Source organism: Schistocerca serialis, chromosome 1 (assembly GCF_023864345.2).
Source record: "Schistocerca serialis cubense isolate TAMUIC-IGC-003099 chromosome 1, iqSchSeri2.2, whole genome shotgun sequence".
Lineage (NCBI taxonomy): Eukaryota > Metazoa > Arthropoda > Insecta > Orthoptera > Acrididae > Schistocerca > Schistocerca serialis.
The window spans coordinates 263,872,403-263,895,627 of NC_064638.1; the positions used below are offsets into that span (position 1 = coordinate 263,872,403).

Below are 23,225 nucleotides of genomic sequence, written 5' to 3' on the forward strand. Positions count from 1 at the left end.
ACTTTAAAACAAGTTATGAATGGGACCACAATGTTTAACAATAATAGCTCTTTAAGCTGTAACATAGTTATCTAGAACTTATGACAAACATGCTTTGTCATAAAATGTTTTAAACTGTATAAATTTACACAGAAACTCTTACTAAATATATGGGCAGGAAACAATAAGTCACAATTCTGGAATAAATTTAAAGACCTTTTTGAATGCTACTTGTATTTAAGAATTGGACAATAATAACTGACTTTAGTATTCTTGCACAATTCTATGTGCAATTAAGTTTACAAAATGTTCTTGCCGTAATTATTGGAGATGTTGTGATGTTGTCACAGATTTTCAGTGAGTGGTAATTTTTTTAGCTTTTCATGTTTCAGAACTGATGCAATAATATGCAGTGTGTCAAGTTGCCAACAGGAACCATTGTTCTTGAGATGACCATGGTTCCAAATTCCATCTTAGATTACGATTGGAAAATCTTGCATTCTGTGACCTATACATATTTATGTAGTGTAGTGTACTCTCACTCATTATCACAATTAAGACAATTACTTAAAAAGTCTAAATAGCTCTGACACTTCTGACTTTGTTTCTAGACAATATACACGAAAAAGGGTAAGGGCATCAATAAATGTTAAATCATACCTTTTATTACCATCTCCTCAAATTTTATGAGATCATGAGGTCTATTTCCCTTCAGTACATGTATGACAAATCTCTTAATCTGACTAGCTATATTTATGATTAATTCTGTCCACTTGTGTCTGGAACTTACCAACATTGCCATAACTCAGGTCAAGTCCTACCTGTTAGTGAAGCTACATGACCTGAAGTTCCTTACATATAAAATTTATTGTTTAGCTGTTTCACTCACTTTCTTGCACCACTTCAAGAGTCACATTATCCCTCTGAATAATGTCTTTACATTCTTCAAAATTACTTGGAAATCTATTGATTCTGGTTTACATATTCAAAGCAGGCTCTAGCTAAGGTTTGGAATTGACAGAATACACATAATTAACATAAACATGAACATGAATAGAGGGAAGTGATCAACAAAGAAATAAAGTCATTGGAATTTAATGAGACATGGGAGTTGACTGAGTACTGTCCAGAGAAGAAACCAATTGATAGCCAGTGTATCTTCAAAATGAAACATAATCAAGGTGGAGAGATTGAAAGATATAAAGTGAGGCTGGTAATCGAAGTCTGTGCTCAGAAGAAGGGTTATGATTATAAAAAAATCTGTGCTCCTGCTACATGTTTGACTAGGTTGAGATCTTTAGGGTCAAACATCATTGAAGAGATCCATTTATGTTATTTTCTTCATGTGGGGCACCACAGTCACATATTTGTCGAAAGACATTTTATTATTCTCCCCCTTGTTTAGTTTATTATACCTTGAATGATTCGCCAATTTCGGCCTTGCAGGCCATTTTAGAGTGCAGTGGTTGTCGACGTGTTGTGTAGTTATCCTGTTAATAAACGATGATACAACCAATCTGAAAGCAACTACATAACGTGTAAGTGCCAGAATTAAAACCAGAAAGCTTACTGTGTGGTAATAGTCATCCAAAGTCAGTGTTTGACAACAAAAGCGAACACATGTAGTGTTCTATAATGTGGCATTAGTAATGAAGATGGCTACTACTGCATATAGTATACTTTCTGCTTTAATTCTGACAATTGTACTTTATGGGCTCCCTTTCAGATCAGTTGTATCGCCGTTTGTTAACAGGATAATTGTGCAACACATCGACACCTACAGTGCTATAAAATGGCCTTCAAGGCAGAAATTGGCCAATCACACAAGGTATAATAAATTGAATACTTATGAAAACAGTCAAGGTGGAAAGTACCAAAACGTCTGTTGACAAATATATGGATGTAGTGCCCCACATAAAGGAAAAGAACTCCCTTAGGAATTCACACATTTTTGAAGAAAAAAAGAACATATATAGATCCCCTTCAAAGATGATAGACCATAATGTTCTCAACCTACCCAAACATGCAAAAGCAGCAATCGTTTCATTGTAATCATAACTCTTCCTCTGAGCACAGACTTTGATGACAAGCCTTGCCTTATGTCCCTCAGTTTCTCCATCTCGATTACATTCATTTTGAGGACACATTTGCTATCAACTGGTTTCTTCTCTGGACAGTACTCCATCAGTGCCCATGTCTCATTCAGTTCCAGTAACTTTACTTTTTGCTGGTCACTTCTCTCCATTTATGTCATCATGTGTCCCTTTATATCTTCATGACATTCAGAAACATCATCAACCAACGATTCAGCATGCAAGGCCAGCACTGCTATATTATCCCTTCCTTTCTGTGGCTATTAATTATTATTATTATTACTAAGTGAAACACAAGAAAGGGATAGTGTAAGAAATATATATATATATATATATATATATATATATATATATATATATACTGTTTTGTAGGTGGCCAAAGATAAATATTAAATTATGTTTCAAATGAGCGCCAGGCTCTCTACAAATTATTTCACAAGCTTTCGGAGAAATGTAATGCAGGCTAAGTTCACTGACCTAGAATAAATGGTATTTTTGGAAGTATGCATTTTCTGATGAAATAAAATTAGTGATGCTTTGCACTTAGTTAATTGAATAACTTGAAATGACTCTTTCTGCTCTGGCTGTGGTGTTACACAAAAAAATAAAATGATATACGCCGTGTAACGATTTCTATTTTTCCCATATGGTTGGTGAGTTGCACTACTTCGTCTTTCATAACTGTGTGTGCTGTTTGCAGCGTTTGCACATCTTGTGCTATATCGCTATGTTCGGCAGTTCGGTATAGGCTTTCTTTATTTCGTTTATTTCCAACTATACCTTCTCAAACTGCATATTTATACTTTCCATTAAAACCTTATCTCTCTCTCTAGCTTTTTCTTCCCTTAATCTATCCTTTTCTTCTCTTTCTGCTTCCCTTAATCTGTCTTTTTCTTCTCTTTCCTTTTCCCTTAATCTATTTCTTTCTTCTAATTTCCGGAGAAATTCTGCAGTTGGGTCTGGTATCAGTGAACATACCGGTGTCGTTGTTGCTCCACTCCTTTGAACATTGACACTGGCACTGCTAGTAGCAGCTACCAGTTCTAATTCTTCAGTGTGCTGACTAATTTCTGTCATTTCACAGGAAACTACAGTATCTATGTTCTCACCCCTTAGATCACTCTCAACATCTAACATCTCCGTACCCCTATCAATTTTACTCACCAACTGAACACCATTCGGAATATTGGTATTATTATCTGGTTGTAACTCCAACTCTACCCATAATGCCAATAAAGTCATTTTACTCACTACAAAATTTACTCTGGGCTACAAATGCAGACTAATTTCTTCAATAAGAATGGTTACTAATTTTAACGTCACAAAATCATCCTTTGCTTACGCTTCTTTTTACAAATACAAACTTTTATCTACTTCACTATGTACCGTGTATCATCTACCATACTGTACTCTGATGATACAGGTCAATGTAGCAAGACATGATGCTTAGTGGTCCTTACCTTGGTACTTTTCTTTTCTTATTTCTATCTCCATCCTCTCAGGGTCTAAAATTTTCTTCTCTGGTGCTCTCGTTTGTCAAATTTATACATGAAATGAAATTTGTTTAGTATTAGAATACATGCTGTACACATTAATAAACACACACACACACACACACACACACACACACACACACACACACACACATATATATATATATATATATATATATATATATATATATATATACAGGGTGGTCAGAAAATGTGTGAAATGCTTGTAGGGATGTTACAGGGCAGGTTGTACTGAGACATAAATGTTAAGGAAGAAATTTGATACTTTGCGCCGTTTCCGAGTTATTTAGCATTGAAGTTAGCCAATCGGATCGTAGCGTGCGTAAATTCAAGTTTCAGCTAACGAGACAAAGCACTCGTTGGGCAACACCGCCCCTGGCAGGCCGCTTGAATGCGAGCGCGCGACCCCCGATTGGCTAAATTCTATGCTAAATAACTCACAAACGGAGCAACGTATCGAGTTTCTTTCTTAACATTTATGTCTCAGTACAACCTGCCCAGTAACATCCCTACAAGCATTTCACACATTTTCTGACCACCCTGTCTACACACACACACACACACACACACACACACACACACACATATATATATATATATATATATATATATATATATATATATATACACACACAGGGTGAGTCACCTAACGTTACCGCTGGATATATTTCGTAAACCACATCAAATACTGACGAACCGATTCCACAGACCGAACATGAGGAGAGGGGCTAGTGTAATTGTTTAATACAAACCATACAAAAATGCACGGAAGTATGTTTTTTAACACGAACCTACGTTTTTTTAAATGGAACCACGTTAGTTTTGTTAGCACATCTGAACATATAAACAAATACGTAATCAGTGCCGTTTGTTGCATTGTAAAATGTTAATTACATCCGGAGATATTGTAACCTAAAGTTGACGCTTGAAACCTCCGACATTCAGTTGCATGTTGTAATAAACACGGGCCACGGTCGGCGAGCAGCATCTGCAGGGACATGTTTACAATGACAACTGTGTTTACGAGTGTGGTTGTAGTGCGCTGTTGTGGTTTGGTCTAGCTGTCGCAGTGTCCGCATGTAGCGCTTGCTGCTATTGTTATTCTGCATTCGTCTCCGCACGCAGACCAACTGTAGTACACTGTGTTACCAGATGTCTGTGATAGTGTAGTGTTGTAGGAACTGTGACCATGGTGTATTCGAACTCTGAAAAGGTGGAGATGATACTCATCTATGGCGAGTGTCGACGAAATGCAGCTGAAGCCTGCAGGGTGTATGCAGAACGGTACCCGGACAGAGAGCATCCAATGTGCCACACATTGCAAAACATCTACCGCCAACTGTATGCAACAGGTATGGTCGTAGCACGCAAACAGGTCCGTAACAGGCCCGTCACAGGAGAAGTGGCTGCAGTTGGTGTGTTAGCTGCTGTTGCCATGAACCCACACATGAGTACACAGGACATTGCGAGAGCCGGTGGACTGAGTCAAAGTAGTGTCTTGCGCATACTGCATCATCACCACTTTCACCCGTTTCATGTGTCACTACATCAGCAATTACATGGTGATGACTTTAATCATCGAGTGCAATTCTGTCAATGGGCATTAACAGAGAATGCATTGCAGTTCTACCTGTTTACTGATGAAGAGGGTTTCACAAACCACAGGGCAGTGAATCTACGGAATATGCATTACTGGTCCGTGGACAATCCTGGCTGGCTCAGACAGGTAGAGCGACAGCGACCATGGACTGTAAATGTATGGTGTGGAATCATTGGCGACCACCTCATTGGTCCTCACTTCATTGCAGGAGCCCAAACAGCTGCAACATACACCGCGTTTCTACAGAATGATCTGCCAACGTTGCTCGAAAATGTCCCACTGGAAATGCGTCGACGTATGTGGTATCAGCATGATGGTGCATCTGCACATTCCGCAATTAACACTAGGCTGACCCTTGACAGGATGTTCGACGGGCGTTTCATAGGTCGTGGAGGACGCATAAATTGGCCAGCCCGTTCTCCTGATCTTACACCTCTGGAGTTCTTTCTGTGGGGTACGTTAAAGGAGAATGTGTACCATGATGTGCCTAGAATCCCAGAGGATATGAAACAACGTATTGTGGCAGCCTGCGGCGACATTACACCAATGTACTGCGGCGTGTACGATATTCGTTACGCCAGAGATTGCAATTGTGTGCAGCAAATGATGGCCACCACATTGAACATCTATTGGCCTGACATGCCGGGACACACTCTATTCCACTCCGTAATTGAAAATGGAAACCACGTGTGTACGTGTACCTCACCCCTCATGGTAATGTACATGTGCGTCAGTGAAAAAGACCAAGGTGTTAGCATGTGGACGTAATGTGCTGTTCCAGTCTCTTCTGTACCTAAGGTCCATCACCGTTCCCTTTGGATCCCTACGTAATTCGGTGCTCTCCGATACACACGATCGAACAGCGGAGGAGTGGTACTCAAGCGTCAACTTTAGGTTACAATATCTCCAGATGAAATTAACATTTTACAATGCAACAAACGGCGCTGATTACGTATTTGTTTATATGTTCGGATGTGCTAACAAAACTAACGGGGTTGCATTTAAAAAAAACCTAGGTTTGTGTTAAAAAACATACTTCCGTGCATTTTTTTATGGTTTGTATTCACCAATTACACTAGCCCCTCTCCTCACGTTCGGTCTGTGGAATCGATTCATCAGTATTTGATGTGGTTTACGAAATACATCCAGCGGTAATGTTAGGTGACTCACCCTGTATATATATATATATATATATATATATATATATATATATATATATATATATAAAATCACTATGTCTTGCCCCAATATTACTGAGCTTTATTTATTATGACGTGGTCATATATATATATTATTGAGCCCCACGTTACCTGGCGGCATTTATAATATCCCTTCCTTTCTGTGGTTATTAATTATTATTATTAGTATGTGAAACACAAGAAAGGGATTTTATATATATATATATATATATATATATATATATATATTGAATTGTAGGTGGCCAAAGATAAATATTAAATTATGTTTCAAATAAGTGCCAGGCTCCTTACAAATTATTTCAAATGCTTTTGGCGTAATGTAATACAGGCTAATTTCACTGACCTAGAATAAATCGTATCTTTGAAAGTATACATTTTTGACGAAATAAAATTAGTGAAGCTTTGCACTTAAGTTAATTGAATAAGTTCAAATCATCCAGAATGAGATTTTCCCTCTGCAGCAGAGTGTGCGTTGATATGAAACTTCCTAGTAGATTAAAACTGTGTGCCAGACCAAGACTCGAACTCAGGACCTTTGCCTTTCGCGGGCAAGTGCTCTACCACGAGCTACCCAAGCACGACTCATTCCCCGCACTCAGAGTTTTACTTATGCCAGTATCTCGTCTGCTACCTTCCAAACTTTACAGAAGCTCTCCTGCAAACCTTGCAGAACTAGCACTCATGAAAGAAAGGATATTGCGGAGACATGGCTTAACCACAGCCTGAGGGATGTTTCCAGAATGAGATTTTCACTCTGCAGCAGAGTGTGCGCTGATATGAAACTTCCTGGCAGATTAAAACTGTATGCCGGACCGAGACTCGAACTCGGGACCTTTACCTTTCGCGGGCAAGGTTTCTGACATTTAAATAGGACTACTTTGGATGAAGTGCACCATATGCTTCTGACATCAAAACTTGGCAAGTGTTTCTGGATGTAAGCAAAATTGGCTGCAGTCTACATTGGAAATAGGAGCCCCATATACAGCTCTGCAATGAAAAGTACCAGCAGCTCTATGGCATGGAAGAAAACTCAGCTAGGAGAAGAAGAAGTGTTTTGGTTGTGTAACCTTTTTAAAAATTCCACAAGCACATATAGTTAGAACGATTGGTTATCATTCACTCTGATGCAATTGCTCGGGCTAAAATCCAGATTTTGATGTCCAGAGCTGTAGAAATAAGTACTTCAGGAAAAGGATGTAATGTTTGATGAGATGATATTCAATTCTGATGAGACAACTACTGAATAGTAGTGGCTTTCAGGAGAAGAAGAGAAAAGGACAGACAAATACAAGATTGACAAGTACAAGATAGATGAAAATAGATCACTGGATTACAATACAGACGAAAACAAGATGGAAGAAGAAGAGCGAAAATTCAAGAAAATAAGCTGTGGCACCTCGAATGGCACAAATTATTTGGTGAAGCAACAGGAAATGAAGGATGCTAGTGTAATTTGTCGATTATGCAGTATAGTGTCCATTTTGAAATATTCAAGCCAATATATTTGAAGTATATAGTAAAAGGACTCTGAATAATATTATATAGACATAAACGCCAAATTAATTATGAAAATATATTAAATTAGCTTCAAAGAAAGACAATAACGATAGCAATGTAATAAGAAGGCATTATTTATATTAGATGAGATAGTAGTGCATAACATTCTCGAAACTGACAATATTGTCTTTGTCATTATATATAAGAGGAAAAAAACATTTAAAATCACATCGAGTCAGATCATTTCTTCTGCTGTATGTAAGGTACGCTTACTATTGTAAAGCAGTAGCTATTGTTCTATTTGATCTCGTATGTAGCGAATAATTCAAGTTTGTATTCTGTGCTTAGTGGAAATATATTTACAAAAAGTGACTGCATTGTATTACTTAAAGAACCCATGCAAGCAATTCTTCCTGAATTAATAATTACAGAAAGTTATTTACCATTTCGTCAGTCTCTGAGAAGCGACTAGTGGTGATCTTTGACTGGCAACAATTGGCCGCCATTACTCGGGTTATTTAAATTTATTTTTTTGTGTAACATATCACCACAGCTGGAGCAGGAAGAATCGTTTCAAGTTGAAACTTCCTGGCTGATTAAAACTGTGTGCCAGACCAAGACTCGAACTCGGGACCTTTGCCTTTCATGGGCAAGTGCTCTACTACTGAGCTACCCAAGCTCGACTCACGCTCCGCACTCACAGCTTTACTTCTGCCAGTATCTCGTTTCTTACCTTCCAAACTTTACAGAATCTCTCCTGTGAACCTTGCAGAACTGTCTCCGCTATATCCTTTCTTTCAGCAGTGCTAGTTCTGCAATGTTCGCAGGAGAGCTTCTGTATAGTTTGGAAGGTAGGAGACGAGATACTGGCAAAAGTGAAGCTGTCAGGGCGGAGCGTGAGTCGTGCTTGAGTAGCTCAGTGGTAGAGTACTTGCACGCGAATGGCAAAGGTCCCAAGTTGGAGTCTCGGTCCGGCATACAGTTTTAATCTGCCAGGAAGTTTCATATCAACGCACACTCCGTTGCATCGTGAAAATCTCATTCTGGAAACATCCCCCAGGCTGTGGCTAAGCCATGTCTCTGCAATATCCTTTCTATCATGACTGCTAGTTCTGCAAGGTTCACAGGAGAGCTTCTGTAATGTTTGGAAGGTAGGAGACGAGATACTGGCAGAAGTAAAGCTGTGAGTGCGGAGCGTGAGTCGTGCTTGGGTAGCTCAGTAGTAGAGCACTTGCCCACGAAAGGAAAAGGTCCCGAGTTCGAGTCTTGGTCTGGCACACAGTTTTAATCTGCCAGGAAGTTTCAACTTGAAATGATTCTTCCTGCTCCAGCTGTGGTGATATGTTACACAAAAAAATAAATTTAAATAACCCGAGTAATGGCGGCCAATTGTTGCCAGTCAAAGATCACCACTAGTCGCTTCTCAGAGACTGAAGAAATGGTAAGTAACTTCCTGTAATTATTAATTCAGGAAGAATTGTTTGCATGGGTTTCTTAAGTAATACAATGCAGTCACTTTTTGTAAATATATTTCCACTAAGCACAGAATACAAACTTGAATTATTCGCTACATATGAGATCAAATAGAACAAAAGCTACTGCTTTACAATAGTAAGCGTACCTTACATACAGCAGAAGAAATGATCTGACTCGATGTGATTTTAAATGTTTTTTCCTCTTATATATAATGACAAAGACAATAATGTTAGTTTCGAAAACGTTATGCACTACTATCTCATCTAATATAAATAATGCCTTCTTATTACATTGCTATCGTTATTGTCTTTCTTTGAAGCTAATTTAATATATTTTCATAATTAATTTAGCGTTTATGTCTATATAATATTATTCATAGTCCTTTTACTATATACTCCAAATATATTGGCTTGAATATTTCAAAAGGGACACTATACTGCATAATCGACAAATTACACTAGCATCCTTCATTTCCTGTTGCTTCATCAAATAATTTGTGCCATTTGAGGTGTCACAGTTTATTTTCTTGAATTTTCGCTCTTCTTCTTCCATCTTGTTTTCGTCTGTATTGTAATCCAGTGATCTATTTTCATCTATCTTGTACTTGTCAATCTTGTATTTGTCTGTCCTTTTTTCTTCTTCTCTTGAAAGCCACTACTATTCAGTAGTTGTCTCATCAGAATTGAATATCATCTCATCAAACATTACATCCTTTTCCTGAAGTACTTATTTCTACAGCCCTGGACATCAAAATCTGGATTTTAGCCCGAGCAATTGCATCAGAGTGAATGATAACCAATCGTTCTAACTATAAGTGCTTGTGGAATTTTTAAAAAGGTTACACAACCAAAACACTTCTTCTTCTCCTAGCTGAGTTTTCTTCCATACCATAGAGCTGCTGTTACTTTTCATTCCAGAGCTGTATATGGGGCTCCTATTTCCAATGTAGACTGCAGCCAATTTTGCTTACATCCAGAAACACTTGCCAAGATTTGATTTCAGAAGCATATGATGTACTTCATCCAAAGTAGTCCTATTTAAATGTCAGAAACCTCATTCTACTGCCGTGTATATCTCATTATGAATTCAAATTGAATGCCAAAGTATTCACTGCAAGTCTTCAGCTAATTCGACGTATTCTCTCACTCATAATCAGAATGAAGATACGTTCAAGTAAATGTGATGTGTAGACATAACTTAAAAATCTTTGAAAACTCTGACACTTCAGACTTTGTTTGTGAAAAACATACTCGAAAAGGAGCAAAGACATCAATAAATGTTAAGACGGACGTTTTACAGTGAAGTGCCAAAGAAACTGGTACAGGCATGTGTATTCAAATACAGAGATGTGCAAATAGGAAGGTATAAAGATTTAAGCGAGTTTGAACTTGGTGTTATAGTCGTCGCATGAGCGATGGGACACAGCGTCTCTGAGTTAGCAATGAAGCGGGTATTTTCCCATACGACTATTTCACGAGTGTACTGTGAATATCAGGAATCTGGTAAAACATCAAACCTCTCACATTGCTGCGGCCAGAAAACGATCCTGCAAGAATCGGACCAACGACGACTGAAGAGAATCGTTCAAAGTGACAGAAGTGCAATCCTACTGCAAATTGCTGCAGATTTCAATGCTGGCTCATCAACGAGTGTCTGTGTGCGAACCATTCAACGAAACATCATCGATGTGGGCTTTTGGAGCTGAAGACACACTCGTGTACCCTTGATGACTGCAGGGCACAAAGCTTTAAGCCTCGCCAGGACCTGTTGACACTGACATTGGGCTGTTGATGACTGCAAACATATTGCCTGATTGGACAAAAAAAATCAAATCTGTGTGAAATCTTATGGGACTTAACTGCTAAGGTCATCAGTCCCTAAGCTTACACACTACTTAACCTAAATTATCCTCAGGACAAACACACACACACCCATGCCTGAGGGAGGACTCAAACCTCCACTGGGACCAGCCGCACATTCCATGACTGCAGCGCCCTAGACTGCTTGGCTAATCCCGCGCGGCCCCTGGTTGGACAAGTCTCGTTTCAGATTGTATTGAGCAGATGGATGTGTATGGGTATGGAGACAACCTCACGAATCGATGGACCCTGAATGTCAGCAGGGGACTGTTCAAGCTGGTGGAGGCTCTGTAATGGTGTGGCCCTGTGCAATTGAAGTGATATGGGATCCTATTACGTCTAGACATGAGTCTGACAGGTGACGTGTGCATAAGCATGCTGTCTGATCACCTGCATCCATTCATGTCCATTGTGCTTTCCGATGGAATTGAGCAATTCCACCAGGACAATGTGACACCCAACACATCTAGAATTACTACAGAGTGGCTCTAGGAACACTCTTCTGAATTTAAACATTTTCGCTGGCCACCAAACTCCCCAGACATGAACATTATTGAGAATATCTGGGATGCCTTCAATGTGCTGTTCAGAAGAGATCCCACCCTATCGTGCTCTTATGGACTTATGGACAGCCCTGCAGGATTCATAGTGTCAATTCCCTGCAGCACTACTTCAGACATTAATTAAGTTCATGCCATATCATGTTGCGGCACTTCTGGGGACCCCCACACGATGCTAGGCATGTGTACCAGTTTTTTGGCTCTTCGGTGTATCATTATGTGAACTCGCACTAATTGGTCCAATTAGATCACTATGAATAAACCATAGTAGATTGTTTGTATTTACTTTTCGCATTTAATAGGATGTGAGATCTGTTTCCCTTCAATATGTGCATGACTTATTATAAGTCAGGTCACCCATACTTTTACACCATAATTCAGTGGTCTCTCTTGGCAAAGCTACATGGTATTTAAATTCCTTATGTATAAAATTTAATGTGTATATATTTCCCTTACTTCTCACTGTAATGGCAAGAGTCAATTGTCTTTTTGAAAAATACTTTTATAGTTCTCAAAAACTAATTGTAAACCTTTTGGTCCTGGTTTTCACATTTATTGCAGGCTGTAGGTGAGATCTGGAACTGACAGAATAGCTATTATAGAAGCAGGAACTTCTTATAACTTCAATTTTACACCACATTTAGCAGATATAAAATGTTCCTCACTTCCAAACATTAATTTTAACTGCCTCTGGCAACTTTTTCACTTTTTCAACTATATATTACCATTTAATTTCAATTGATGTTGTTGAATTTTCATTAGTAGCTGTTGGGAAGCAAGTCATTATTCTCCTTTTGCACTTTGATCGTCATGGGGTACCTCTGTAGAATTTTGTTTTAATTTCTGTGCTTTGTGTTTCTTTTGTTTTCTATAATTTGACATTTTGTATCCTTTCAACACACAGTTACATCACCACAAAATAAAACGATTGGTACTTTTGTTATTTAATTTAATATTGTTACCTGACTTCGATTTCTGTTGCTGGCTTAAAGTGGACTATTGACATCTTTCCTCTTTGTCTCTTCATCCAGAAGCACATTCTACACGAAGTCTAGATTTAAATGGTAACAGTGTTTCTCGCTCTGTGATTAGATTATTATAATCTGGGGGTGCTGTGAACACTATTTGCAGACAACATGACTTTCGTCTAATCTTACTCCCTATGATCATCACTATTGAGTTAATTTGTCGAATTTCAAAGCGATAGCCTCAGATCTAAAGTCGTAGCTTCGTTTTTGGGGTACTCCAGATAATTATCTGCAATTCTCCATATGACTTCAGCCTTACATATGTTGTCACATTTCTTCACAGTTGCTAATTGGTCATCTTTCTTTGGGCATACGTCTGCCATGTCATTCTCTTCATATATCATAATTTCAAAATGTTTCATTTGAATAAAAGTTTCCCAGGTCCATTCCATCAAACATCAATTCGAGAGTTTTCAAATTACTAAAATTGGTTCCATCAAACAGTTTTTATGCTGAAGCAGCACTTCCAGACCTTAGAAAACAGGTCCATGATAATGAAATATCAGTGTCCAATAACGTAAGTAAGTCATCTTTGAACCTCATCATAAGTATCAAAAACTTCCATAACTAGGTATTGCTTACCTTTATGCATTATACAGGATAGTAATATTATAAATGACTGAAAACTAGTGTATAATATTTTGTAATAACCGTTTCGTGTCACCAACAAGAAATGCAACACAGACTAGAGACATGTGCCCAGATATACCGAATCACATCACTCAAACAGTGTACTTTGAATCTGAGGAGGTTAAAGAAAATGAAATAAGCAAGATAACCCTCACATTAAAGAACAAATACTCAGCTGGATGGAATGGTATCGAGTACAGTCATTAAAAATGCATAATAGAAATAGTTTAACCGCTAATGTACGTCACAAACTGTAGTATCAGACAAAGCACTTATCCTAGTTGCTTAAAAATAAATATTGTTAAAGCAGTGGGTAAGAAGGGAAGCACAAAAGAGGCTTCAAACAACCACTCTGTATCATTAGTCCCTACTTTCAGTAAAGTTTTTGAAATAGTGAACCTTTCTCAGCTCTCTGATTATTTTACAAAAAACTAATTGCTAATGGAAACACAGCATTGCCTTAGAAGGGATCCCTGCACAACAACTGCATTCACTGAATTTTTCCATAAAGTATACACCCTCCGAGACGAAGAAAACTAGTGTATAATATTTTGTAATAACCGTTTCGTGTCCTAGACGAAGAAATGAGGACAACAGGCATATTCTTACATTTTTCCAGAGTCTTTGACTCGGACAACTATGTGCTGCTCGTTAAGAAACTGAAGGCACACAGCATTAAAAAAGCATCTATGGAGCTTCTGTCCACATACTTAATAAACTGCATGCAGTTTAAAATAGATAATAACGTCATACATTTCCTGTTTTATAGGGATATAGTAGTCTGGGGTGCCTCACGTGCCAAGCCTTGGTCGCTTGCTGTTCATGATTTATGTCAGTGACATAACAGAACCTTTAAATGTACATCTCTTAGGTTATGCCATTGGAACCTCCCTCCTATTTTTTGAGAAAGACTCTGAGGCATTGCAGCCGGTGGCAACCAAGTGTGCAACTAATGGAACCATGTATTTTCTACACCCAAGTCTAAACACAAATATCAGTAACTCCAAGCTACAAATAGTCTGCTGCTGCAGAAAAGATAATTTATGTTAATGGCTAGACTAAGTCTGTAGAGCCCTGCCATGAAACTTTTGTGTTAAAAATTTCATTTAAAACCAGTGCCTCTGCGAGAACATTCATCTTTGGCGTCATTTCTATGGACTTTTTTTATATGTGCCTTTCTCGTTATTTTTTGCTTTGAGTCTAATCAGGTTACTGTCGTTCTGTGAACTAATAAAAATGTTATTTTTGTTTCAAACCGTAACCGCGGTTTCATTTAAAGCTCAAATCGCCAACATAGATATTAAAAATATATTCCTTATGTTTGTGTAAACTTATGTTGTTGAGAATAGTAAAAACAGTGTAAGCAATAAGCCACAGGCCGTCAATTGCAACATGTGTTAAATTGAGAATATTACGATGAATACATGTGTTTATATTAGTTTGTTACTCATCGTATGTTTAAAGTTTGCAAAAGACATCAGCTCGATGGCTACACGTAAAAAAAGTAAATAAATGAAATATATATTTCCCCGCCTAGCCGGCCGGCGTAACCGAGCGGTTCTAGGCGCTTCAGTCTGGGACCGCGCGACCGCTGCGGTCGCAGGTTAGAATCCTGCCTCGGGCATGGATGTGTGTGATGTCCTTAGGTTAGTTAGGGTTAAGTAGTTCTAAGTTCCAGGGGATTCATGACCTCAGATGTTAAGTCCCATAGTGCTCAGAGCCATTTGAACCATCCCCGCCTAGTCAACCATGATCAATAGTGAGATCGCGTCTGTTGTACAGTACAAGTAAATTAACGCAGCTCTGGGGTCATAACCTAATAAATTTAAAGAGCTGCCGGCGTTCCTGAGGCACACAAATTATAAGTCACTTGCGTTAATAGTGGTTTATTTGATCATCTTGTGATTCATTGAATTCTGAAAAAGCACAAGAAGCTGTGGCACTTGGCAACCACATATCAACAACAGAATAAAAGATAATAGCACGGAATTACCATCAAAAACGAAAAAGAAAAAGGAATATACTGAAAACAAAATTAATTTGAGAAATTCGAGCTAAAACTGTCATATTAAATGTTATTAATCGAATTGTTTTCCTATTAGTTCCGGTGTAAGTACAAAATTTTGATAGCAAAATGTGTAATACCTAAAGACCAATTCAAATAAAAATCTGAAATGGAAAAATAAAGAAACAGTTCGAGTAAATACAGTGGCTGTTCTTTCTGCCAACGTAATGTTACAATTTCACAAACTGATGGATAAAATCTTGGCAACTCAAAAGAAAGAAGATAGAGTGTGAATTTAAAACGTACGGTAGTAATTTTCTCAGCTGATGTCCGAAATTCATGTAGTTATAATACTTTTCCTCTGAAAAATCTTTACAGGTATTTCTAAATTTAATGGGATTACATTTTTATTGAAGGTAATACTTTTTAAGGCGGAACAACTATCGATAGCTTCATTTTGTGACAGTTGGCGTGCATCTGAATTTCTCATACCTCTCTGCCACTTTGGCATTACGTCAATGCCGTAGACTCCTATAGAGTTGCAGTTCACATAGCAAGAGGCAGCCATTGTTTTTACGTTACCTGCAACACTTTTAAAGGGACGAAGTAATTTGTGTACGGTTTTCTTGAAATACACTCGTCGCACATTTGGTGATGTCCACGATGAACCCCGAATAGTAAGTACGGAGTGTCAACTGTGCGGTTCAGTATGTGAGCTGTTTGTCGATTGACATTCTCTCTGCGTATATCTCATATTGATGGCGTTATTGTGTGGTGTGCCTAATTTTTGTTGTTACAGTATTTATTAAAATTTTTTGGAGTAGCGTAGATATTTGCGCAAGTCATATGTAACATTACTTCGTTTCGATTCGTTTTTGTGACTCACTGTCATCCATGACGGGTGGAGGCACAATGAAATCAGCAAACATGGATGGTTGCCTTTATGTTTTTAGTTTTGTGTAAATGGCAAGTAGCGTTTGTGAGCATGGAGAGGCAAGAATTGACTTACGAGCATATGTTATTTTTCAGATGTGTGGGAGATTATCTTATGTAATTTTTTCCTTGTTTCCGTAATCAACAATTCTAATTTGTTATGATTTATAGATTGGTGGTAGTTACTCGATATTCGTGTTGATTCCTGCGTATCTGTATCAAGATATGGTTGTCAAAGAGACCTGTGGCTGCTTCAAATGTGTTTTTCGAAGACCATGTTTCGTGGTTGTATTTGTTTGGAATAGGAAATAATGTGCAGTAGGTGTGTGAGCACTAGGGAACTCGACTAGACTAAGGAATATTTAGTAATTAATTACCCGGCATGAAGCGGGAAATAAAAAAAACCTACATATTTACGAGTATATTTCTTCTTTGTCTTACATGCCCAGAATGTGAGTTTTACGACATAAAGAGGAACCCGTTCATTTGTTTGCGGTTTGAATGTTATTCATTTTACTGTCTTGAAGTGAAGCAATCACAACATCACATACATTCTCGACAGTGACACACCAGCGACTTCCAGAATGTTTTTGGATTTAATTAGAATTTTGTAAAATCATACAATATACTGTATGTATATGCCCAGAAGTATCACACAAATTTGATGGGTTTGGATTTTGAATTAAAGCTGATTGCATTGATAATTCAGTATTGGAGCCACAGTCAATATTGGTTACTGGATATTTCAGATTGTTTCATTACATGAGTAGGAAGTTTCCTTTCGTTAATAATTGTTGTAGTAGTTTGATAATCTGGAAGTCTAGTACGATATGTTTCCATAATTTGCTGCAGATTTCTTTGTGTAAAGGTAACTTGGTGGAGCATTTCACAAAATGTATTTTCTTGCCAACTGTTACTGAGCACTGGGTTACCTAGTTCATTGGAAAGTTAATTTCACGTAAGGGTTGCATTTTGACAGAATATTCTGATGATTGAGTACATCCCCATTCGAATTTCAAATTGACACACTGCTTTTGTAAGGAATAAAGTAACCAGAGCATACGCTGTACATTGCAAATCTAATATTATTGGGAGTGTTTAGTGATCATGTGCTACGTATAGGTGGTTTTCTGCCAATAGTGGCATGTTTTTCGTAGTTTTAAATGTTATGTTCTATTGGAACTGGGAAGTCTGGTAGTAGACATTTACTGAATGAAAACATTATCCTAATTGCAGGCAAACTATTAGTATTGTGACCTCTGATTCAGATCTGTTGCGGTTACTGGCATTTCGGGAAGTTATGCATCACTTTGTGAATTGCTTGTGAAGATATGATACAGTGCTGTGCTATGTAAATTTTCTTGACTGTGAACAGATACTTAATATTTCATTGACCATTTTTCAGTGACTACCTTTTCAAGCTTCTGCTCATTGGTGATTCTGGTGTTGGCAAATCTTGTCTTCTGCTGAGATTTGCGGTATGTACTGTTAAGTATGTGAAATATTAAAGATTTCAACTATTAATAGTTTTTCATGCATATGTTCATTGTTTGCAGGATGATACGTACACGGAAAGCTATATTAGCACTATAGGTGTAGATTTTGTAAGTATTTCAATAGTTTTAATTCAATTCACAAAGTCTTTTTTTATACTTAGCATTTGGTGTAAGAAATTTCTATTCTGTTTCAGAAAATAAGAACAATTGATCTGGATGGCAAGACTATAAAACTACAAATTGTAAGTTTTTATAATTTTGAATGCTTAGGTTTTAATGTTAGGGAGCAGAGCATTGCTCCTTTTATGTAACAGTCAGTACTGAATGACAAAATTCTATTTTACAGTGGGATACTGCTGGTCAAGAGAGGTTTCGCACAATTACGTCAAGTTATTATCGAGGTGCTCATGGAATTATTGTGGTTTATGATTGCACTGACCAAGAGTCATTCAATAACGTTAAACAATGGCTGGAAGAAATTGATCGCTATGCCTGTGACAATGTAAATAAATTGCTTGTAGGAAACAAAAGTGACTTGCATGCCAAAAAGGTTGTTGATTATACTACTGCTAAGGTAAGATTTTAAATAGTTGTTTGAAAGATTTGAATAAGTGTTTTAGAAGAGTGGAATACTTTAACCTGTATGTCAGCTTTGGAATAACATGGCAGTGCATGATATGTTTGTGACACTGGCAATGTGCATGTTGCTACATTTCATGTATTGGTAGACAGTTTTCAATAACTTTTACCATTGCCTTTAAATCTGTGCTATATATATATATATATATATATATATATATATATATATATATATATATAATTTTACTCATTTCATTATTGCATGTATTTGGAGCATTGTTCTTCGGCTACTCAAGAAGCCAGTTGATAGCTGTCATTAGTTACTAAAATTGCCATGATAGTTTTCTGCTTCTAGAACATAATGCTGCCAGCAGTCTGGCACATCAAAACAGCAACAATTTCAGAAAAGTTTCTTGCAGCCAATCTTGGCATTTGATTAGACATAGCAGTAGTAATTATAAAGGCATCTAGTTCCAGCTATCAATTAGTAAATGAGTGAACTTCATTTTTATATTTGAGATATGTGATATTAAGCTTAATTTTTATTGAAAGAATTGTCAGGTGTGTGCTTACTATAAATTATCTATGCTTAAAACGTAACTAGTTTCACTTTGAACTTAGAATTGCAGTTCTGCAGCACACTTCAGATATTTAAATTTCCTACATTACTTTGACAGTGTTGAGTGTAAATGGCAAAATGCTGTTTACTGTATTGTAAGTTAAAAAAGTAAAAAATTATTATAAAACCTATGAATAAGATGAATACTTAAAGAAATGGTTTTATATTAGTTTTGCAGTAAGCACATTTATAATAGAGGTGAAATAATCAAAATGAAAAACCAAGAACAGGGAGATAAATTAGTGCCGATTCAGAACTTGAGTCCTCAATACAGATCCAATATCAGGTTGAGGAAAACATAAACATTGGGATGCAGGAATGTGTTAGTTGTAAAACTTTGGAGTTGTGAAACATCGGATAATTGTAATGCTGGAAGGTTCACTGACAGCAATATAGGGAGTGTTTAGGCTTGGTGTGTATTCATTAACTAAACTTGTGCTGTTGCTTCCAGTGTGACTCAGGATTTTGCAGTTTCTATAACTGTAAAGGAATTTGTAAGGACTTCACTCTTGCATTCAAAATACAACCTTAATGACATCTTTGGATAACTGGAAAGTTTCATTGTTTTGCATAAACTACTATGAGCTCATTATTACCTACAGGAATATGCAGATCAGCTAGGAATTCCATTCCTTGAAACTTCTGCGAAGAATGCTACGAATGTTGAGCAAGCATTCATGACTATGGCAGCAGAAATAAAGAACCGTGTAGGACCTCCATCATCAGCTGCTGACACGGCCAATAAAGTTAAAATTGACCAGGGTCGTCCAATTGAAACGGCAAAGTCTGGATGTTGCTGAAATTAGTGCAGTATGTAACACCTTTTTTTAATTACTCTATATTGTACTAGGCATATTGATTTCATTTTAACACTTTCTTTCTCTTCAGATTTATTGCTGCTGTGTACACTTCCCAGCTCAGCATGTTGCAGTAGCATCTGCTTGGGAGATCTGGCAGGGTTTTCCAGAAACTTTGGAAATGTGTTAGTTTTTGTGAATATCTTTTATCCAAAGACAGCCTGGAGTACCATGTGACATACATTTCAATCCAGCCAGTTTGTTCTGCAGTGTTGCTGTATTATAATGGCTGATGTGCAGGTTTTTGTTCATGTTTTTATAGAAATAGTGTTATTCTGTGTATAGATGTGTGGAGCAGATCGTGCTGGTGTGCTTAATTCTGGAATAGCCCTGTGACTTACAAATCTGAGGAACCTCGAAATTTAATCAGATGTATATTTAATATAAACGTTTGATACTTCTAAGAATTTCACACATGTAAAATATTATACATAGTATACTTAAGTATTAAGTAATATACATTTCAGAAAATATCCTTGAAGGGTTAGGATTTCTTTTGGGGTATTACATAACCAAAATTCTTGCACGCTTTATGCTATATAATTTAAATACTCGTATTTGTACATCAGTTTGGTGCAAATTGGCCCTTCAGAGTATTAATATTTAAAAGATTAAAAGTCAAAATAAATAATTCACAAATATCATTCCATAAATTATATTTCTTGTAGTGTCTTTCTTCCTGAACAATAAATATTCTGAATGGTTAAATGGATGTTTGTCCATAATGTGAGCATGTGTACTGTATGCAGTTCCCACAGATAACCTTGGCAGCAGGTAGCTGTGGAACAATTGCAACAAGTGGTGGACCACTTTATTGGTTTCACAATCCTAAAAAAAAAATTGTGTGAACTATTTATTTTTTGTACTTTACTTACTCTACAATGTTCCTGCTGTTGGTGCCAAGGAACAATGTTCATTCTACATAAAATGCATCAACAGCAGGAATGGCAAAATATTGTCAGGAACAATCCAACAATGGAGATGTCCATAAAAAATGCAGAATGAGGTGATTGATAACCAGTTATCTGTGATCTGAATTTTAATAACCGTATGGTCCACATTTACACTTTATTATATAAATTTTGCAGTAAGTGAAGCATTAGTAGTGTACAGTGATGAAAACAATTTTCTGTAAATTAATTGCATTTTGCGATGCAGAACACAAATAAAATTTTGTTTAATGGAGTCAGTTTTGTCCTACCCTCTTGCCATTCCACAATCCATGTTGTTGGAATAAAAGCTGTTTACATTTCTCATCTGACAAGACACACATGTACTGCATTTATCTAAGTCCAGAACTATGTGGTAACAGTAAAATTAAAGCCTTGTGAAAGAGAAACCAAGTGAAGTATGAAAACATTGTTAACCTTAATTGTACCATACTGTGCACAATAACAACAAGAGCTCTTCTCTCAGGACCAAATAAGATTAAATTTGCAATCTTTTTGTACTGGACTACTTAGATTTCTGCACTTTGCTGTACTCCAGAGTAATTTAGCATGATTGAGATAAAGTATAAGCCAAGCAGACTACCTGGCAAGTAGTGCCAGAATGGTTTAATCTGCTTAAAATACTCACATAGGCATCTTAATACCAAATGACATGTAAAAAAAATTCTTTCATGCAGCTCATTGTGGAATTTGTCAATTATGGGTAGTGTCAGTAATGAACCATGAACAACAATTTTCACAGTGATCTAGGGGTAGGGATTTCATACTGGTCTTTAGAGAAAAAGCCAAATTTTTTAATCTTTCAAAGCTCTTAAAAATAAGTCTGTCAATCCCTTGTATGTGGGTTACATGCACTCCCATATCAGAAAAAAATTAGACTGATAAGTGAACCCAGAGCTGGGGTCAACATACATTAACACATTCACTGTGGGTTTAAGTATGATTGTAAAAGGCAGAAAGTGTGTGTGTGTGTGTGTGTGTGTGTGTGTGTGTGTGTGTGTGTGTGTGTGTGTGAGAGAGAGAGAGAGAGAGAGAGAGAGAGAGACTCAATACTTACAAAAATTCATAAAATTTTTGTTCTGTGGTTTTGTAATATTGACAGCTAATAATTTAATGCTTAAGTCAGTCACACTTGGCTTGTGTGATAAGCTTTAAGTTACATCAGCATTATTTCAATCACAATAGCATCTGAAGTTTTGTCAGTGTAAACTAAGTGAAGTTAAATCTGCAAGAACTAGCACCTTTGGTGAAGAGGTTTGGTTTCGAAAAAACAATCATAAATCATTAAAGGAGGATTTTGACAGCTAAATGAAAAAGATGGATAGAAATATTAACAAATTCCTTTATAAAATAAAATCCAGCTAATTGTGTGTAAGCATATAGCTGTTCAAACAAAATACAGGATTATTTGGACAGTCCCTACACTCATATGCTGTCAGTATGATTGGCCTGTCAGCACACTTTTTTTTTACAAATGTTACCCACGACTTGAATTTTCCCTTCAGTTGCTTTCAACTTCTGCACAAAGTTTTGTATGAAGTCTCTTATTTCTTGGAATTTCTGTTGATGGAAGTAAGCACTTTATTTTACTGTATTTCTACAGTTTCATTTTACTTTGATCATACTGCAGATGATACGAACTGAAAATTAGCATGTCAGTTATGTGGAAGAATGATTTCTTAAAAGGATACCAGGTGCCTGCCATTCATAAACATCCAATCCTGCCTGTGAGCCCGACATATTCATGCTTCGACAATTGGCAACCGTTTTGAGACTATTTGCTGGCATGAATTCATCACTTGCCCCATTGTAACAGTTCTGTGGAAATATAACTAATCTCTTGTCTATCAGTCCATTTTACAGTTATCAAGACTTGTGAAGAGTAATTGTATTTCCTTTACAGAGTTTTGCAGATGCATCATATTTAGCGTTGATCTTCCTATTTAATCTCACTGTTCCAGTGTATTTATATTAGATGAAAGTTGCTACTTACCACATAGCGGAGATGCTGAGTCGTGATAGGTTTAATTGCTATAATTGGGTGAATCCTTTTGTTGCGCCAATTGCAACTCGCCATTTCCGCTATGTGGTGAGTAGCAATTTTCCTTCTAATATTGTTACATTCCATCCTGGATTTTTCATTTTTGTCCTGGTGTATTGTGTGTTCATATTCTGTGAGATTTTAGCAAATTCAAAGCTATTGTTATACTTGTCCACATAATGGTAGCAAATGTGCAGCTTCTCCAGTAAACTTAAAACTACTTTTTTAACATAAACTTTTCCACCCATATTAGTTCAGATTATAGGCATCTCAACTGAATGGATGCATAATATACAACTTGAAGAATTGG

The 23,225-nt window shown here is 37.0% G+C and overlaps 1 protein-coding gene across 1 annotated transcript; it reads left to right on the forward strand.

Moving 5' to 3' along the window:
• The first annotated feature begins 15,926 nt into the window (after positions 1-15,926).
• On the forward strand, positions 15,927-21,109 carry LOC126467581 (ras-related protein Rab-1A). The gene is made up of 7 exons (XM_050096474.1): positions 15,927-16,117; positions 17,779-17,851; positions 17,930-17,977; positions 18,064-18,111; positions 18,216-18,443; positions 19,670-19,877; positions 19,956-21,109. The coding sequence occupies exons 1-6, from the start codon at positions 16,095-16,097 to the stop codon at positions 19,865-19,867; spliced, it is 618 nt and encodes a 205-aa protein (XP_049952431.1). The 5' UTR covers positions 15,927-16,094; the 3' UTR covers positions 19,868-19,877; positions 19,956-21,109.
• The last annotated feature ends 2,116 nt before the right edge of the window (positions 21,110-23,225 follow it).